This window comes from Otolemur garnettii, unplaced genomic scaffold, assembly GCF_000181295.1.
Source record: "Otolemur garnettii isolate 467f Iridium unplaced genomic scaffold, OtoGar3 scaffold00112, whole genome shotgun sequence".
Taxonomy (NCBI): Eukaryota; Metazoa; Chordata; class Mammalia; order Primates; family Galagidae; genus Otolemur; species Otolemur garnettii.
Genome location: NW_003852507.1, coordinates 3163284 through 3176478, shown reverse-complemented (window position 1 = coordinate 3176478; position 13195 = coordinate 3163284). Strand labels below are relative to the sequence as shown.

The following is a 13195-nucleotide window of genomic DNA, read 5'->3' as shown; positions in this document are numbered from 1 at the left end:
CCGGGCTGGGGATTCGAACCCGCCACCTTAGGTGTATGTGGCTGGCGCCTTAGCGCTTGAGCCACAGGCGCCGAGCCATCATACTGTTCTGAGAAGAAAATTTATCGCTTTAGATGCCTACATTCGAAAACAGAAAGAGAGCATGTCAACAAACTCACAAGCCACTTTATGGGATTGGGAGAAGAAAAACAATGTAAGCCTAACCCAGCAGAAGAAAAGAAAAAGACTTGGAAAAAATGATACTGCGTTTTGTATAGAACCAGAAAAAACTCCATGTAGCTAAGGCAGTTCTTAGTAAGAAAAACAAAGCCAGGGGCATCACCATACCACATTTGAGGCTGTACTACAAAGCCAGAATGGTCAAGACAACATGGTACTGGTACAAAAATAGAGACATAAAGATTTGGAATCGAATAGAAAACCAGGAAATGAAACTAACCTCTTACAACCACTGAATCTTTGATAAACCAAACAAGAACATACCTTGGGGGAAAGACCCTCTATTCAATAAATGGTGCTGGGAGAACTGGATATCCACATGTAGACTAAAACTGGACCCATACCTTTCTCCACTCATAAAAATTGATTCAAGATGGATAAAGGACTTAAATTTAAGGCATGAAACAATAAAAGTCCTCAAAAAAAGCATAGTAAAAACACTGGAAGATACTGGCCTGGGGAAAGATTTCATGAAGAAGACTGCTATGGCAATTGCAACAACAACAAAAATAAACAAATGGGACTTAATTAAACTGAAAAGCTTCTGTACAGCTAAGGAGACAACAACCAAACCAAATAGACAACCTACACAATGAGAAAGGATATTTGAATATTTTGAATCAGACAAGAGCTTGATAACTAGGATCTATAGAAAACTCAAATTAATCCACACAAAAAAAGCCAACAATCTCATATATCAGTGGGCTAGAGACATGAATAGAACCTTCTCTGAAGAATACAGATGAATGGCCAACAAACATATGAAAAAATGCTCATCATTCCTAATTATTAGAGAAATACAAATCAAAACCACTTTGAGATACCATCTAACCCCAGCAAGAATGGCCCACATCACAAAATCTCAAAATTGCAGATGCTGACATGGATGTGGAAAGAATGGAACACTTTTACACTGCTGGTGGGACTGCAAATACAACCTTTTAGGAAGGAAGTATGGAGAAACCTCAAAGAACTCAAGCTAGACCTCTCATTTGATCCTGCAATCCCATTATTGGGCATCTACCCAGAAGGAAAAAAAAATCCTTTTATCATAAGGACACTTGCACTAGACTGTTTATTGCAGCTCAATTTACAATTGCCAAAATGTGGAAACAGCCTAAATGCCAACCCAGGAATGGATTAACAAGCTGTGGTATACGTATACCATGGAATACTATTCAGCTATTAAAATAAAATGGAGACTTTATAGCCTTTGCATTAACCTGGATAGAAGTGGAACACATTATTCTTAGTAAAGCATCACAAGAATGGAGAAGCATGAATCCTAGGTCCTCAATTTTGATATGAGGACAATTAATGACAATGACACAGTGGGGCTGGAGGAGGGGGAGGACAGAGAGAGAAAGGGGTGGGGGAAAGGAAAAGCAGAGAGAGGGAAGGAGGGAGGACGTGGGGTCTTGGTGTGTGCCACGCTTTTTTGGGCAAGACATGATTGTAAGAGGGACTTTACCTAACAAATGCAATCAGTGTAACCTGGTTTCTTGTACCCTCAATGAATCCTCAACAATAAAAAAAAATTAAAAAAAGATACGAGACAATATAATCACTCATTAAAGGAACTACAGAAAAAAATATTGCTATTAAATTCAAAATAGAGAGGGATCAACACAAACTGGGCAGTCAGAGAAAGCTACACAGAAGATCAAGTGACTGACGGAGGTAGGAAGAATTTATAACTCAACAAGAGGAGAGACTAGGCAGCCCTCGTGGAAAGAGGTAAAGGAGGTAATTAAACGTGTTGAGCAAACAGCTATTTATAGCTGGGATAAATTTTGAGATAAAGCTCGGAAAATATATAATAACCAAATTAACACATTAACTGCCATGTGAGTAATATTTAACTTCTGCCAATTTTGAACCTGGAGTCTTACGAAGGTTATATAACTCACATGTCTCTTGCCTTATCTTGACCTAATAAAATACTGTGGCTCCAAGGAAAAGAAAATTTTTTCATGTGTGGCAATCAATGTATTACTGATCTACCAAGGGGTACGAGTTTTCTCCTAGGGGCTCAGTATTTCTCAGAATATGTTCTGTGGACTACTGGCATCGGAATTAACTGTAGCGCTTGATTAAGACAGTTTCCTGGTCTCAGCCAAGCACTATTAAATATGAATCTATGTAGTACAGCATGGAAATTTTTACTGCTTTTAAAGAACCTTCTCATCTGATCTTCATGTATAAAAACATTTCTGAATCACAGCAGTAACTATTGGGGAATTATTCAACTTTTTTTGAAAGGGGTGATGTGACCAAAGAAAGTGATATATACATGATATATAAAGGGATAGGGTCTAGTAAAAGCTTATTGTGGTAGTCCAGGGATGACCTAATAAGGATCTAAAAATACTACTGTGATAGTAAAAATAGGAAAGAAGAAACTGTTCCAAGAATATGAAGGAAGGACCAAAATGATCCAAAGTCAGGTCAGGACTAACAGAATTAAAAGGATTTGCTTCTGAGATTATAAAGAATGTTGCTACCTGAACAGAAACAGAGAGGTCATGGGGGATGGGGGGCTGCTTTAAAAGAAAAAATAAAGTCTGTTTTAGGCATGTTGAATCTGAGGTGATGACAGGACATTTGAGGGGAGTTTGTATGTGTATACCCTAGACCACACAAAAGCTTTTCTGTCCCTCATTATCTAAGTTTACCAGATACTTTCTCAAATCACTGTTGTGGTTCTGCAATTTTATTTTATTTATTTATTTATTTTGCAGTTTTTGGCCGGGCCTGGGATTGAACCTGCCACCTCCGGCATATGGGGCCAGCGCCCTACTCCTTTGAGCCATAGGCGCCGCCCTGGTTCTAGAATTTTAAATGTCAGTTATGTTATCATTGTTTCTCTTATCTGAACAATACTCCAAAGACTCCAAACTCATGTTTTCAAATTGGTCTATAGCATACAAATACAATTTTTAGAAAAGATCTTAATGCTGCAGGAAGATGCCATCTTAAAACCTCTTTTTAATAATAACAACAAATCATTCAAATGCTTGTCGCAGGCATACACAATGAGTACAAGGTCAAAAGGAATTAAGTGAAGAACCCTCCCTGTTCTGGAGGCGGAGATTTGTTCTACAAAGCCTCCTGTCATGCCAGTGGCCAACTAGACAAGTTGGAGGGTTTTTTTCTCTTTTTTTCTTTTCCTTGTGACATGTGCTTTAGTTGCAGCGGAAAGGAAATGTGTCATCTGTGGTTTGGTTTTAAAAGTGGAAAACTAGCTGCACATATCCTTTTTTACTGCAGATTTACTTTAAGGTTCATATTCTCCAAGTCTGTTCTGCTTTAAATAGGAAAAGAAGAAAAGAAGTGAGTTATTAGAATCACATTATACTCAGATTTTGACCAAGCATTGTGTAAGGTAGGTCATATATATGGCTTTTCTTACGCCTTTTCACTTCTAACCTTGTACAGATTAGCATTTGAGGAAGTGCTTTTCAAAGAGTGTCTTCAGAATCTCACTAACAAAGTAGAATCATGTGATTGAAAATGTATACTGTTTTTTTCCTGTACTATTATGTAAAATTTAAGTTAGAAATGGAAAAGATTTACCATCAACCTGGAGTTCTTTAATTAGGATTAGGAAGGTTCTGTATTTGGACTCCACAAGTGAACTGGAAAGTTTTGTTATTTTTTTAAAAGGTTAAAAAATAAATGTCTCATTACTAATGCTTAGGCATTATAAATTTTATTGAAAATGACCAGGGATAAGGAAAACTTTTGAAAATATGACCTGGCCTCTATGGCATAAATTAGAGATGTAGAAACAGTGCTCAATTCTCAGGCTTTTGTGGGAATAAGAGATCTCATTTTGTTAGCAGCTTGTTTATTTGGTTGGGCATGGCTGTACATCTGGCTGGAGACAATCAACAGCGGGCCTATTCTCTGTCCCGTGGTAAGCACTGTTAAAATGTACACAAATACTATGATGTGTACTACACTGTCAGTGAAATAATGTGACAAGAATAACCTACTTTAAATCATTTTAGGATCTAATGTAGCAGTCCAGTCTAGTATAAAAGAATGGAGATTACTTGCTCACCCAATTTCAAGTATTTCTTGTGAAAGAATCATAAAGTATCCAATGATTTATGTCATTCAACTTAAAAGCTGAAGCTGAACACTTCTATACAAAAGCCAATATACGTATGTATCCTTAACTGTCTTTTTTAAAGGTTGTAGCCCAAAAAGGAGCCTTAATCTTAGAACATTTTATTATATGTTACTTTTGTTTGTATAACTTGACATATCACATGTTATTCTTAACTTCTGCATTTCAATAGTATACAAAAGTTACCTGATGACAAACAATAACCATTTCTTATAAAATACCTTGATGCTCAAAAGCATGATGGACAATGCCATCTGTGTTGCTTAATAGTGAGGTTAGAAAAATACTCTTAGGCCCCACCTAGACCTGATTCTGAATATGTACTAAAAAAACCCCCAAAAAACCAACCACCAAAAAGGACTCTCATGCACATTTAAGTGTGAGAAGAATTTCTATTTTATAGAATACATGGGATTTTAAACTAGGCAATTTCATTTTGTAAATGTCAACTAACAGTCTAGTTTTGTTTTTAGTTCCTTCAAATAAATGCTAACAATAAAATATTCTTTCAAAAGTGGCTCAGGACAAAGTGGTATATTATTACAAGACATCTTAATAATGATGATAAATCTTTCCTGCTATGTTAGCAATACCTGGAACTGTTAAATTCTAAGATATGCCAGTTCTATTTAAACATTTAATCACATGACATATAATGAGAATTTAGAATAAAACTTGTTCCCTTTTTGTACTGGCTTCCAGGAAGCTCAGAGCCAAAACTAAAATTCACCTTTTTCAATTATATCTTGATGTGGTTATGGTTTTTCTTTCTTTCTTTCTTTTTTTTTTTTTTGCAGTTTTTGGCCAGGCCAGGCTCCAACCCACCACCTCCGGTATATGGGGTTGGCGCCCTACTCCTTTGAGCCACAGGCACTGCCCCGGTTATGATCTTTCATTGAATTCTTTCTCTCTCTCTCTTTTTTTTTTTGAGACAGAGCCTCAAGCTATAGCCCTGGGTAGGTAGAGTGCCCTGGTGTCACAGCTTACAGCAACTTCCAACTCCTGGGCTTAAGCGATTCTTTTGCCTCAGCCTCCTGAGTAGCTGAACTATAGGCGTCTGCCACACGCCCGGCTATTTTTTGGCTGTAGTTGTCATTGTGTGACAGGACTGGGCCAGATTCGAACCCGCAAAGCTCTGGTGTATGTGGCTGGTGCCTTAGTCGTTTGAGCTACAAGAGTGGAGCCCTTTCATTACATTCTAAATCCCCAGGATCCTGATGTTCTACTTCTATTTTATTATATAATTTTTTTAAGAATTATGTCAAATCAGAAAAAAATGTTAGGTATAAAAGATGCTGGGGAAAAAGCCAATAACTTTTGTTGAACTTCTAAGGTTATTCAGAAGAAATCTGCTTTTTCTTTATTCTTCCAGATTATTACACTGAGAAAACTGGCATACCTTTGGCTTTCAGGGGAAACAGAGGTGAAAAGAGAGAACTACCACCACAAAATTGCTTTCATAAGTATTGGGAATATATTTCTAAGTTCCAGCTTTTTTCTAAGCTTCAAGATAAACACCAAAAAATAATAATAATAAAAATAAAATAAAACAAAACAAACTTTAATTCCTTTTTTTTTTTTGGCTGCTACCAAATTTTCCCTCCTCCTACCAAAAAAGTAATTTTGCATTTTCTTTTCATACAAGAAGCAAAATGCTCATGGCCATATTCTTCCTTTGCTGTAAAGATAGTGACAGATTAGTTAGAGGGTGGGGAGTTTCAAGAATAATCCTTAATTTTTTTTTAAAAGGAGGAATCAACAAAGTAAAAGCAGAAGTATTTGACTCAAAGCAGAAGTCAAGCATGTTTAACAGGGTGAAAACTATACAAAGCCATGCTATTCAGTTTAAAATGATTAGTAGTTATTTATAATGCTAACTCTGGCACCCAGAAGTATAACAGCAATTAAAATTCTTCTTTGTACACTGTCTAAGAATAGGAAAAAAATTCAGTGGAGAAGGAATTCAAACAGAGTAACTAATGTAGGGGTAAGCTTGTAACATCTCAACTATCTTTTAGCTACAATCACCAAAGCTAAGAACCACTGCTATTTCACAAATTAACAAGTTATATTCCTATCCCCACAGATAACCAGTATACTCATGGACATGGAACACGCAGGACATTACCTGCATCTTGCCTTTCTGATGACAACAGTTTTTTCTTTGTCTCCTGGGACAAAAGCGAACTATACCCAGCTGTGGGCTAATAATACTACTGCCTGGGATTCAGTTATTCAAAACAAGATGGGCAGAAACCAAAATGAAAACATTAATACCAACCCTGTAACTCCGGAAGTAGATTATAAAGGTAATTCTAGAAACACGCCTGAAACGGCAACATCTCACGTTGTAACTTCTAAATCTGAACAGGAGCTTTATATACCTTCTGTTGTCAAAAAGAGTTCTCCAACTGTACAGAGCATTGAAAACATAAGCGTAAGTCAGAGTGAAATTTTCAAAAAGGATGTCTGTGAGGAAAACAACAGCAACATGGCTATGCTAATTTGCTTAATTATAATTGCAGTGCTTTTTCTTATCTGTACCCTTCTATTTTTATCAACTGTGGTTCTGGCAAACAAAGTCTCATCTCTCAGACGAATGAAAGCAGTAGGCAAGCGTCAGCCTAGAAGCAATGGCGATTTTCTGGCAAGCAGTGGTCTATGGCCTGCTGAATCAGACACTTGGAAAAGAGCAAAACAACTCACAGGACCCAGCCTAATGATGCAATCTACTGGAGTGCTCACAGCTACAAGGGAGAGAAAAGATGAAGGAGGAACTGAAAAACTCACTATCTAACAGATGGCTTAGTGAAGAAAAATGCTAAGTAGCAATGGGAATGGTTACAAAGTAAAAATGAAGTCAATTTGGTATTTAATGCCAAAGTGTTGGGCTGATGATCTAAAATTTGTGATGGTAGGCCTTGCAATTTAATTTAAATCAGGCAGGCAAGAAAGGGAGAAGTATGACTGCTTACTTAAGTACCTAAGCTATATACTTTTTTGGACACTGAATGATTTCAAAAGCAAATAATAACATCACCAAGCATTTGAGGAAAGTTTTAAAGATAACTTGAGGAGATTGACTAATAGAGAGCAAGAGATAATTAAATCAATATCCCCTATTCAGCAATAGTAGTTAGATGATCTTCTGAATGTAATTAAACTCTGAAGAGTTTTAGTGTGTCCTTAGAGGTCATGCATATATTCCAACATTCAACAGAATGTCAAGTTGCTAATGCGGAGAGTTGAACTATATAACTTAATGGTAACTTCTTTGCTGGATGTGGCAGATTACATATCAGTTCATCTATCAATACAACTAATTTTAGTCCTATGCTTTCATTTTTACGTATGGCACACGAGAAAGTGTTTTTCTACCATAAATATTAAATCAAAACTTTTAATTTTGTATAATAAATTAAAACTCATTAGAATAAAACTGTGACTATGTATATTTGCTTTCACTTTGTTATCTTAGAGAACACACTATAAAGACCAATAACAAACAGAGCACAACTAAATTAGATGAGATCTGTAGCCACACCAATAGGTTAAATGTAAATGTAAGGCATTTTTAAATGTTTAAGAGTAATATTCATCCTTTCTATAAATATTGCTTATTGCAGCAGTAATAACAAATATTAAAAGGTTGATTAATTTTTGGACTTCAAAGATGCCAAGTAATCTAATATGATCAATTTTATTTTTTACTATCCAATGTGATTAGAGCAAAGGAAAAATGTATGTGTGTTTGTTGAAGTTGGGAAGACAGGATACTTCTGGTAACTGTCTAACCTTTAAAGAAATTGGCTTCAAATAACATTCAAGTCAAGACATACTGGCTACATTAAAAAAAAAAAAACTTACCCTTATAGAACATTTATTTTGGGCAATGTGCTAACCATTTAAGACAAGAAAAAAAAAATGCACACACGCACACCCAAGTATGACTACAGTCTTATGCTTCCTTCTAGGCTAGTGATTCTCATCCTGGCTGGATATCAGAATCACCTGAAGAGTTTCAAAAAACCACCAATGCCTAATTCCCATGTCCTTCTGATTCAACAGAAATGGGGTGAGCTCTAGGCAATGGTAATTTTTTTTTTTTTGAGACAGAGCCTCAAGCTGTCCCCCTGGGTAGAGTGCCGTGGCATTACAGCTCACAGCAACCTCCAACTCCTGGGCTCGAGCGAGTATCCTGCCTCTGCCTCCCAAGTAGCTGGGACCACAGGCGCCCACCACAACGCCCGGCTATTTTTTTTGGTTGCAGCTGTCATTGTTGTTTGGCGGGTCCAGGCTGGGGATTCGAACCCGCCACCTTAGGTGTACGTGGCTGGCGCCTTAGCCGGTTGAGCTATAGGTGCTGAGCCGGCAATGGTAATTTTTACATAACTCCAAAAGGTGATACTGCTTTTGGTCATCAAATTTACTTCTTACAAATTCTTGGATCTAAATATCTAGGATACATATTAAAACGAGAAGGAAAAAGTAAAGTATAAATTTTATTAACCATTTATTATCAATTTGTAAAAAAACAAAAAAAGTCCATTCCCTAAACAATAAATAAAAACTGTATTATTCCAAATATAGCTAAAAGTCAACAAAGTAAAAAGGAAAAGCATGAGATGCCAATCATGGTGACATCAGATTATTTTGTGAGAAGCAGAATGGCCCAGATTAGCAATGACATTGAGCAGAGATCCCACTTCATTCAAAATTAAAAATTCATAATTATATATCAGAACAGATAATAATAACAAGGTACACCTTGACAAGAGTCATAAAAATACTTATCTGAGGAATTTAATACAAAGTTAGTACCTTTGTAAAAACAAAATTACTAGGAAACTATTTTCACATTCGACTTTCTGGTCAAACATTTTCTCAACAGAGAATTACTACTGTAGGAATATTAAAAATTCACCACTCACTTGTGGCTATTAAACACACACCCTCAGAATGATACCATCCAATGACAGTTCATGAATAAACAGAAGTTTTCTAAACTTGTCAGGTATTTAAAGATGTTAAGTATGAAAACTTTGACTTTAAAATTTAAGTCATTTTTTTCAGCAGGAGATGGCAGCTCACACCTGTAATCCCAGCACTTGGGAGGCCCAGGCGGATGGACTGCCTGAGCTCAAATTTTCCAGACCTGTCTGAGCCAGAGTGAGACCTTATTGCTAAAAATAACTGGGTGTAGCGGGTGCCTGTAGTCCCGGCCATGTGAAAGGCTGAAGCAAGAGAAATCGCTTGACCCCAAGAGTTTGAGGTTGCTGTGAGCTGTGACACCAGAGTACTCTACCAAGGGCACCATAAATAAATAAATAAATACATAAATCATTTTGAACAAAAACACTTTTATTTCTACCTCTGGGTGGAAAATCCCAATTTTATCTAGGAATTTAAAAATAGTAAATCTGCCGGGCACAGTGGCTCACATACTCTGGGAGGCCAACGTGGGTGGACTGACTGAGTTCACCAGTTTGAGACCAGCTTAAGCAAGAGTGAGACTTCACCTCCAAAAATAGTTGGGGAGCTGGGTGTTGTAGCAGGTGCCTGTAGTCCCAGCTACTTGAGAGGCTGAGGCAAGAGAATCACTTGAGCCCAAGAGTTTGAGGTTGCTGTGAGCTATTACATCACAGCATTCTACCAAGGGCGACAAAGTGCAACTCTGTCTCAAAAAAAAAAGAAAGAAAGAAAGAAAGAAAAAATCAAAAAAGAGTGAATCAAAAGCTTTATAGCATTTTGATTCTACTCTGCTTTATAGTAGGACTCCTTTAAAAAACAAACAAACTATTTTTTTTGTACCAAGTTCTAAGTACCTTGAAAAACGAAGTCATAATGATCCGTGTTCCTCTGCAGTGACCAGGGGCAAGCAGCACATTGGTTAATACTGTTTGTTGCCTACCACAATGTGCACTAAGCAAGGCACTTCATATTTACTTAACTTCACAATAAACTTATAAATTAGGAATTACAATGTGTTTTTCAGGAGAGGAACAAGGCTCTGACTTGCTCAAATAAATTCATATCCAAATGGACTTGTACCTTTTACTTTCTTTGTTTTGAGACACAATCTCTGTTGTGCCTACCGAAGTGCAGTGGTATTATAACAACTCACAGAAACCTCAAACTCCTGGGCTCAAGTGATCCTCCTGCCTTAGCCTTCTAAGTAGTTGGGGCTATAGGCACACACCACCACACCTGGCTAATTTCTTCTATTTTTAGTAGAGTCTCATTCTTGCTTAGGTTGGTCTTGAACTCCTGAGCTCAAGTGATCCTTCTACCTTGGCCTCCCAGAATGTACCTGGCCTGGACTTATACTCTTTTCAATATGCTTTGATTAGTTAACTTTTTATTTTAAAAATAATTCCCAATTTACTTTATTTTCTACTGAGAAGAACCTACTTTGTGGATAAATAAATAGTTGTGAGGTTGAACTAAAAAATCATTTAGTGAAGTATTTGGTCAAAATAATTTAATTATAATTTTACCTGAGTTTTCCCTATGTTATGTATGAGAGAACAATATTTACTGGTTGCCTGCTTTGTAAGAGCCATTTATACATGTTACATTATTGTTAATTCTCACAATAACCCAATAAGGGAAATAGTACTTCAGAGGAGGAAATAATGACTCAGAAGTGGAGCAACTTTCCTAAGGTCATACAAGCAAACAGAACACATCCCTCACGTCTTATGAAAAGAAATCTCACTATGGGTGCAGCTTTTTGTTAGAACACATAATTTCCTCTTTAGGGCTCCATTCTAAATATTTTAATTATATGATCATATTATGAGAGTCTCAAATGTTGGTTTACAAACATTAATCACAAACACTCAAGTCACACAGTTCCCTTGCATTTCAAAGTCTAAGTTCTGTTAAAGCAGTACATTTCTCCGTCATTTTGCGGCTTATTGCTACTTCCGGAACCAGCTATTGATAAACTTCCTCTTTTACAGAAAGTATTTCAGTTTGCTAGAGGATCATTTTTAATCTGACTTGAATCATCCCTTTTACTTTGTTAGCCAAATCATCAAAATGTCCAGTTAGAACAAGAATTTAGCATTCTGCAAAAGAAGTTAGCAGCTGAGGTAAGACATTTTCACAGAGGCAATTTGGTTTGATCTTGCTTTATATAAAATTTATTTTAAGAACTAAAATGTCATTAGTGTTTTAAACTTAAATTCAACTCTGATCATCTGAAGATGTTTATAGCAGATTTTTGTGGTTTTGTTGCATGGATTCAAAAAATACTCAGTTTTTAGCTTTCTTTAGAGGAGGATTTTTATCCGGGTTTGTATAAGACTTCCAAGTTTATTCAAATGTAATACTTGTTAACTTTAGTTTTGCAATTAAGAGAAATAAACTACAGTCATAGCAGATAAAGCTAAGGGTTAGCAATAAAATTAGATTCCATGTGCTATGACTGAATTTATAACCTCCAATAGACTGTTAAAAATTCTCATTTGCTTTCTTCCAATTTTTCTTATTTATAATTCATAGATTTAAATTATTTTTATTTTAAAAATTCTGCTTTTACTTTTTATAGTAAGAATTACGAGAAAGAAAGAAATTAGATGTGGTACTCAATTATCATTATTACATATGCCTTATTTTTCACACAAACAGAATTTTATGTTTAATAATGACATGAAATACTGCTCATTTGAAAAGCTTACTAAGATAAAAATGTTATGATAAAACATATAGATATGTTCATATCATTCATACGGTTATGTCACACATTATTATCTGAACCTTTAATAAACAATGTAAGACACAGGAAAAAAATCTACGCAATAACCGATAAAAAATTGGTAATATGCATAAAACATGCTTTAGTCTGTGAGTAAACTAGATAATTACAAAGTCAATTTATTCTCTAGATAAAAATTATGAATAGAATTTTATATAGACCTATGAATGGAATAGTAAGTTTACAAACAGCGGGTGACAGCCTTTTTCAACACTTCATAAATACCTTTTACTTTTCTTTTACAGAAGTCTATTTTTGGATTTCTTTAAGTATTACAAAAGATAGAAAATAAAGATTTTTATCTCTTTCTTAGCTGAGACTTGTTTACATATTTTCCTGCTTCTAATATTTAGCTTATTTCATTGTGCATGTGAGATGATAAAGTTATAAACTATTTTCACTCATATTTCATTAAATAATTTAATTCAAAAATTTCCTATAGATCTTTGACACTGGTGTTTGTTATCACAGAATCCCATAAATATTTTTAAAGGATTAGTCTCAAATATAAGGTTTAATAGTGCCTATTTTTCAACTATATCATACATAAAATTTAGTTAGAAGAAAATTATTAAGCCTGAATTTGCTAAACATATATCTGATGACTCTCAATGTTCAATCTTTAAAAATCACTAGAAACATTTTAGTAAGTTTACTAAATATGACAGCTTACAGGCCAATTATTTAACTTCTATAACTGTTTACACAGAATTGTAACTCTGTAAGAATCTAAAATGGGTTTTCTGGTATTTTTTCTACCCTTTAGAGCCAGCGGTTCTCAACTTGAGGGTCATAACCCCTTTAGGGGTCAAATGACCCTTTCACAGGGGTTGCCTAAAACCATCCTGCATATCAGATATTTACATTATGATTCATAACAGTAGCAAAATTACAGTTCTGAAGCAGCAATGAAAATAATTTTATGGTTGGAGGACACCACAACATGAGGAACTGTATTAAAGGGTTGCAGCATTAGGAAGGTTGAGAACCATTGCTTTAGACTATCTCTAAAAGTTATTTACATATTATTTCCAGAGGGCTCTCATCTTCTTTCTTCATAAAGCATTTTTTTTTTTTTT

At 35.5% G+C, this 13195-nt stretch overlaps 3 protein-coding genes across 5 annotated transcripts in view; 2 read left to right on the top strand and 1 right to left on the bottom strand.

Moving 5' to 3' along the window:
• NF1 (neurofibromin 1) overlaps positions 1 to 13195 on the bottom strand; it is a 293662-nt gene that overhangs the window by 57388 nt on the left and 223079 nt on the right. The window lies entirely within an intron of this gene.
• On the top strand, positions 3189 to 7484 carry EVI2A (ecotropic viral integration site 2A). Its single transcript, XM_012809760.2, has 2 exons — positions 3189 to 3604; positions 6441 to 7484. The coding sequence occupies exon 2, from the start codon at positions 6456 to 6458 to the stop codon at positions 7149 to 7151; it is 696 nt and encodes a 231-aa protein (XP_012665214.1). The 5' UTR covers positions 3189 to 3604; positions 6441 to 6455; the 3' UTR covers positions 7152 to 7484.
• Positions 10976 to 13195, top strand: part of EVI2B (ecotropic viral integration site 2B) — a 10880-nt gene continuing 8660 nt past the window's right edge. The window contains exon 1 of the mRNA XM_012809759.2: positions 10976 to 11451. The gene's annotated coding sequence lies outside the window, so the exon portion shown is untranslated. The remainder of the gene's footprint in view (positions 11452 to 13195) is intronic.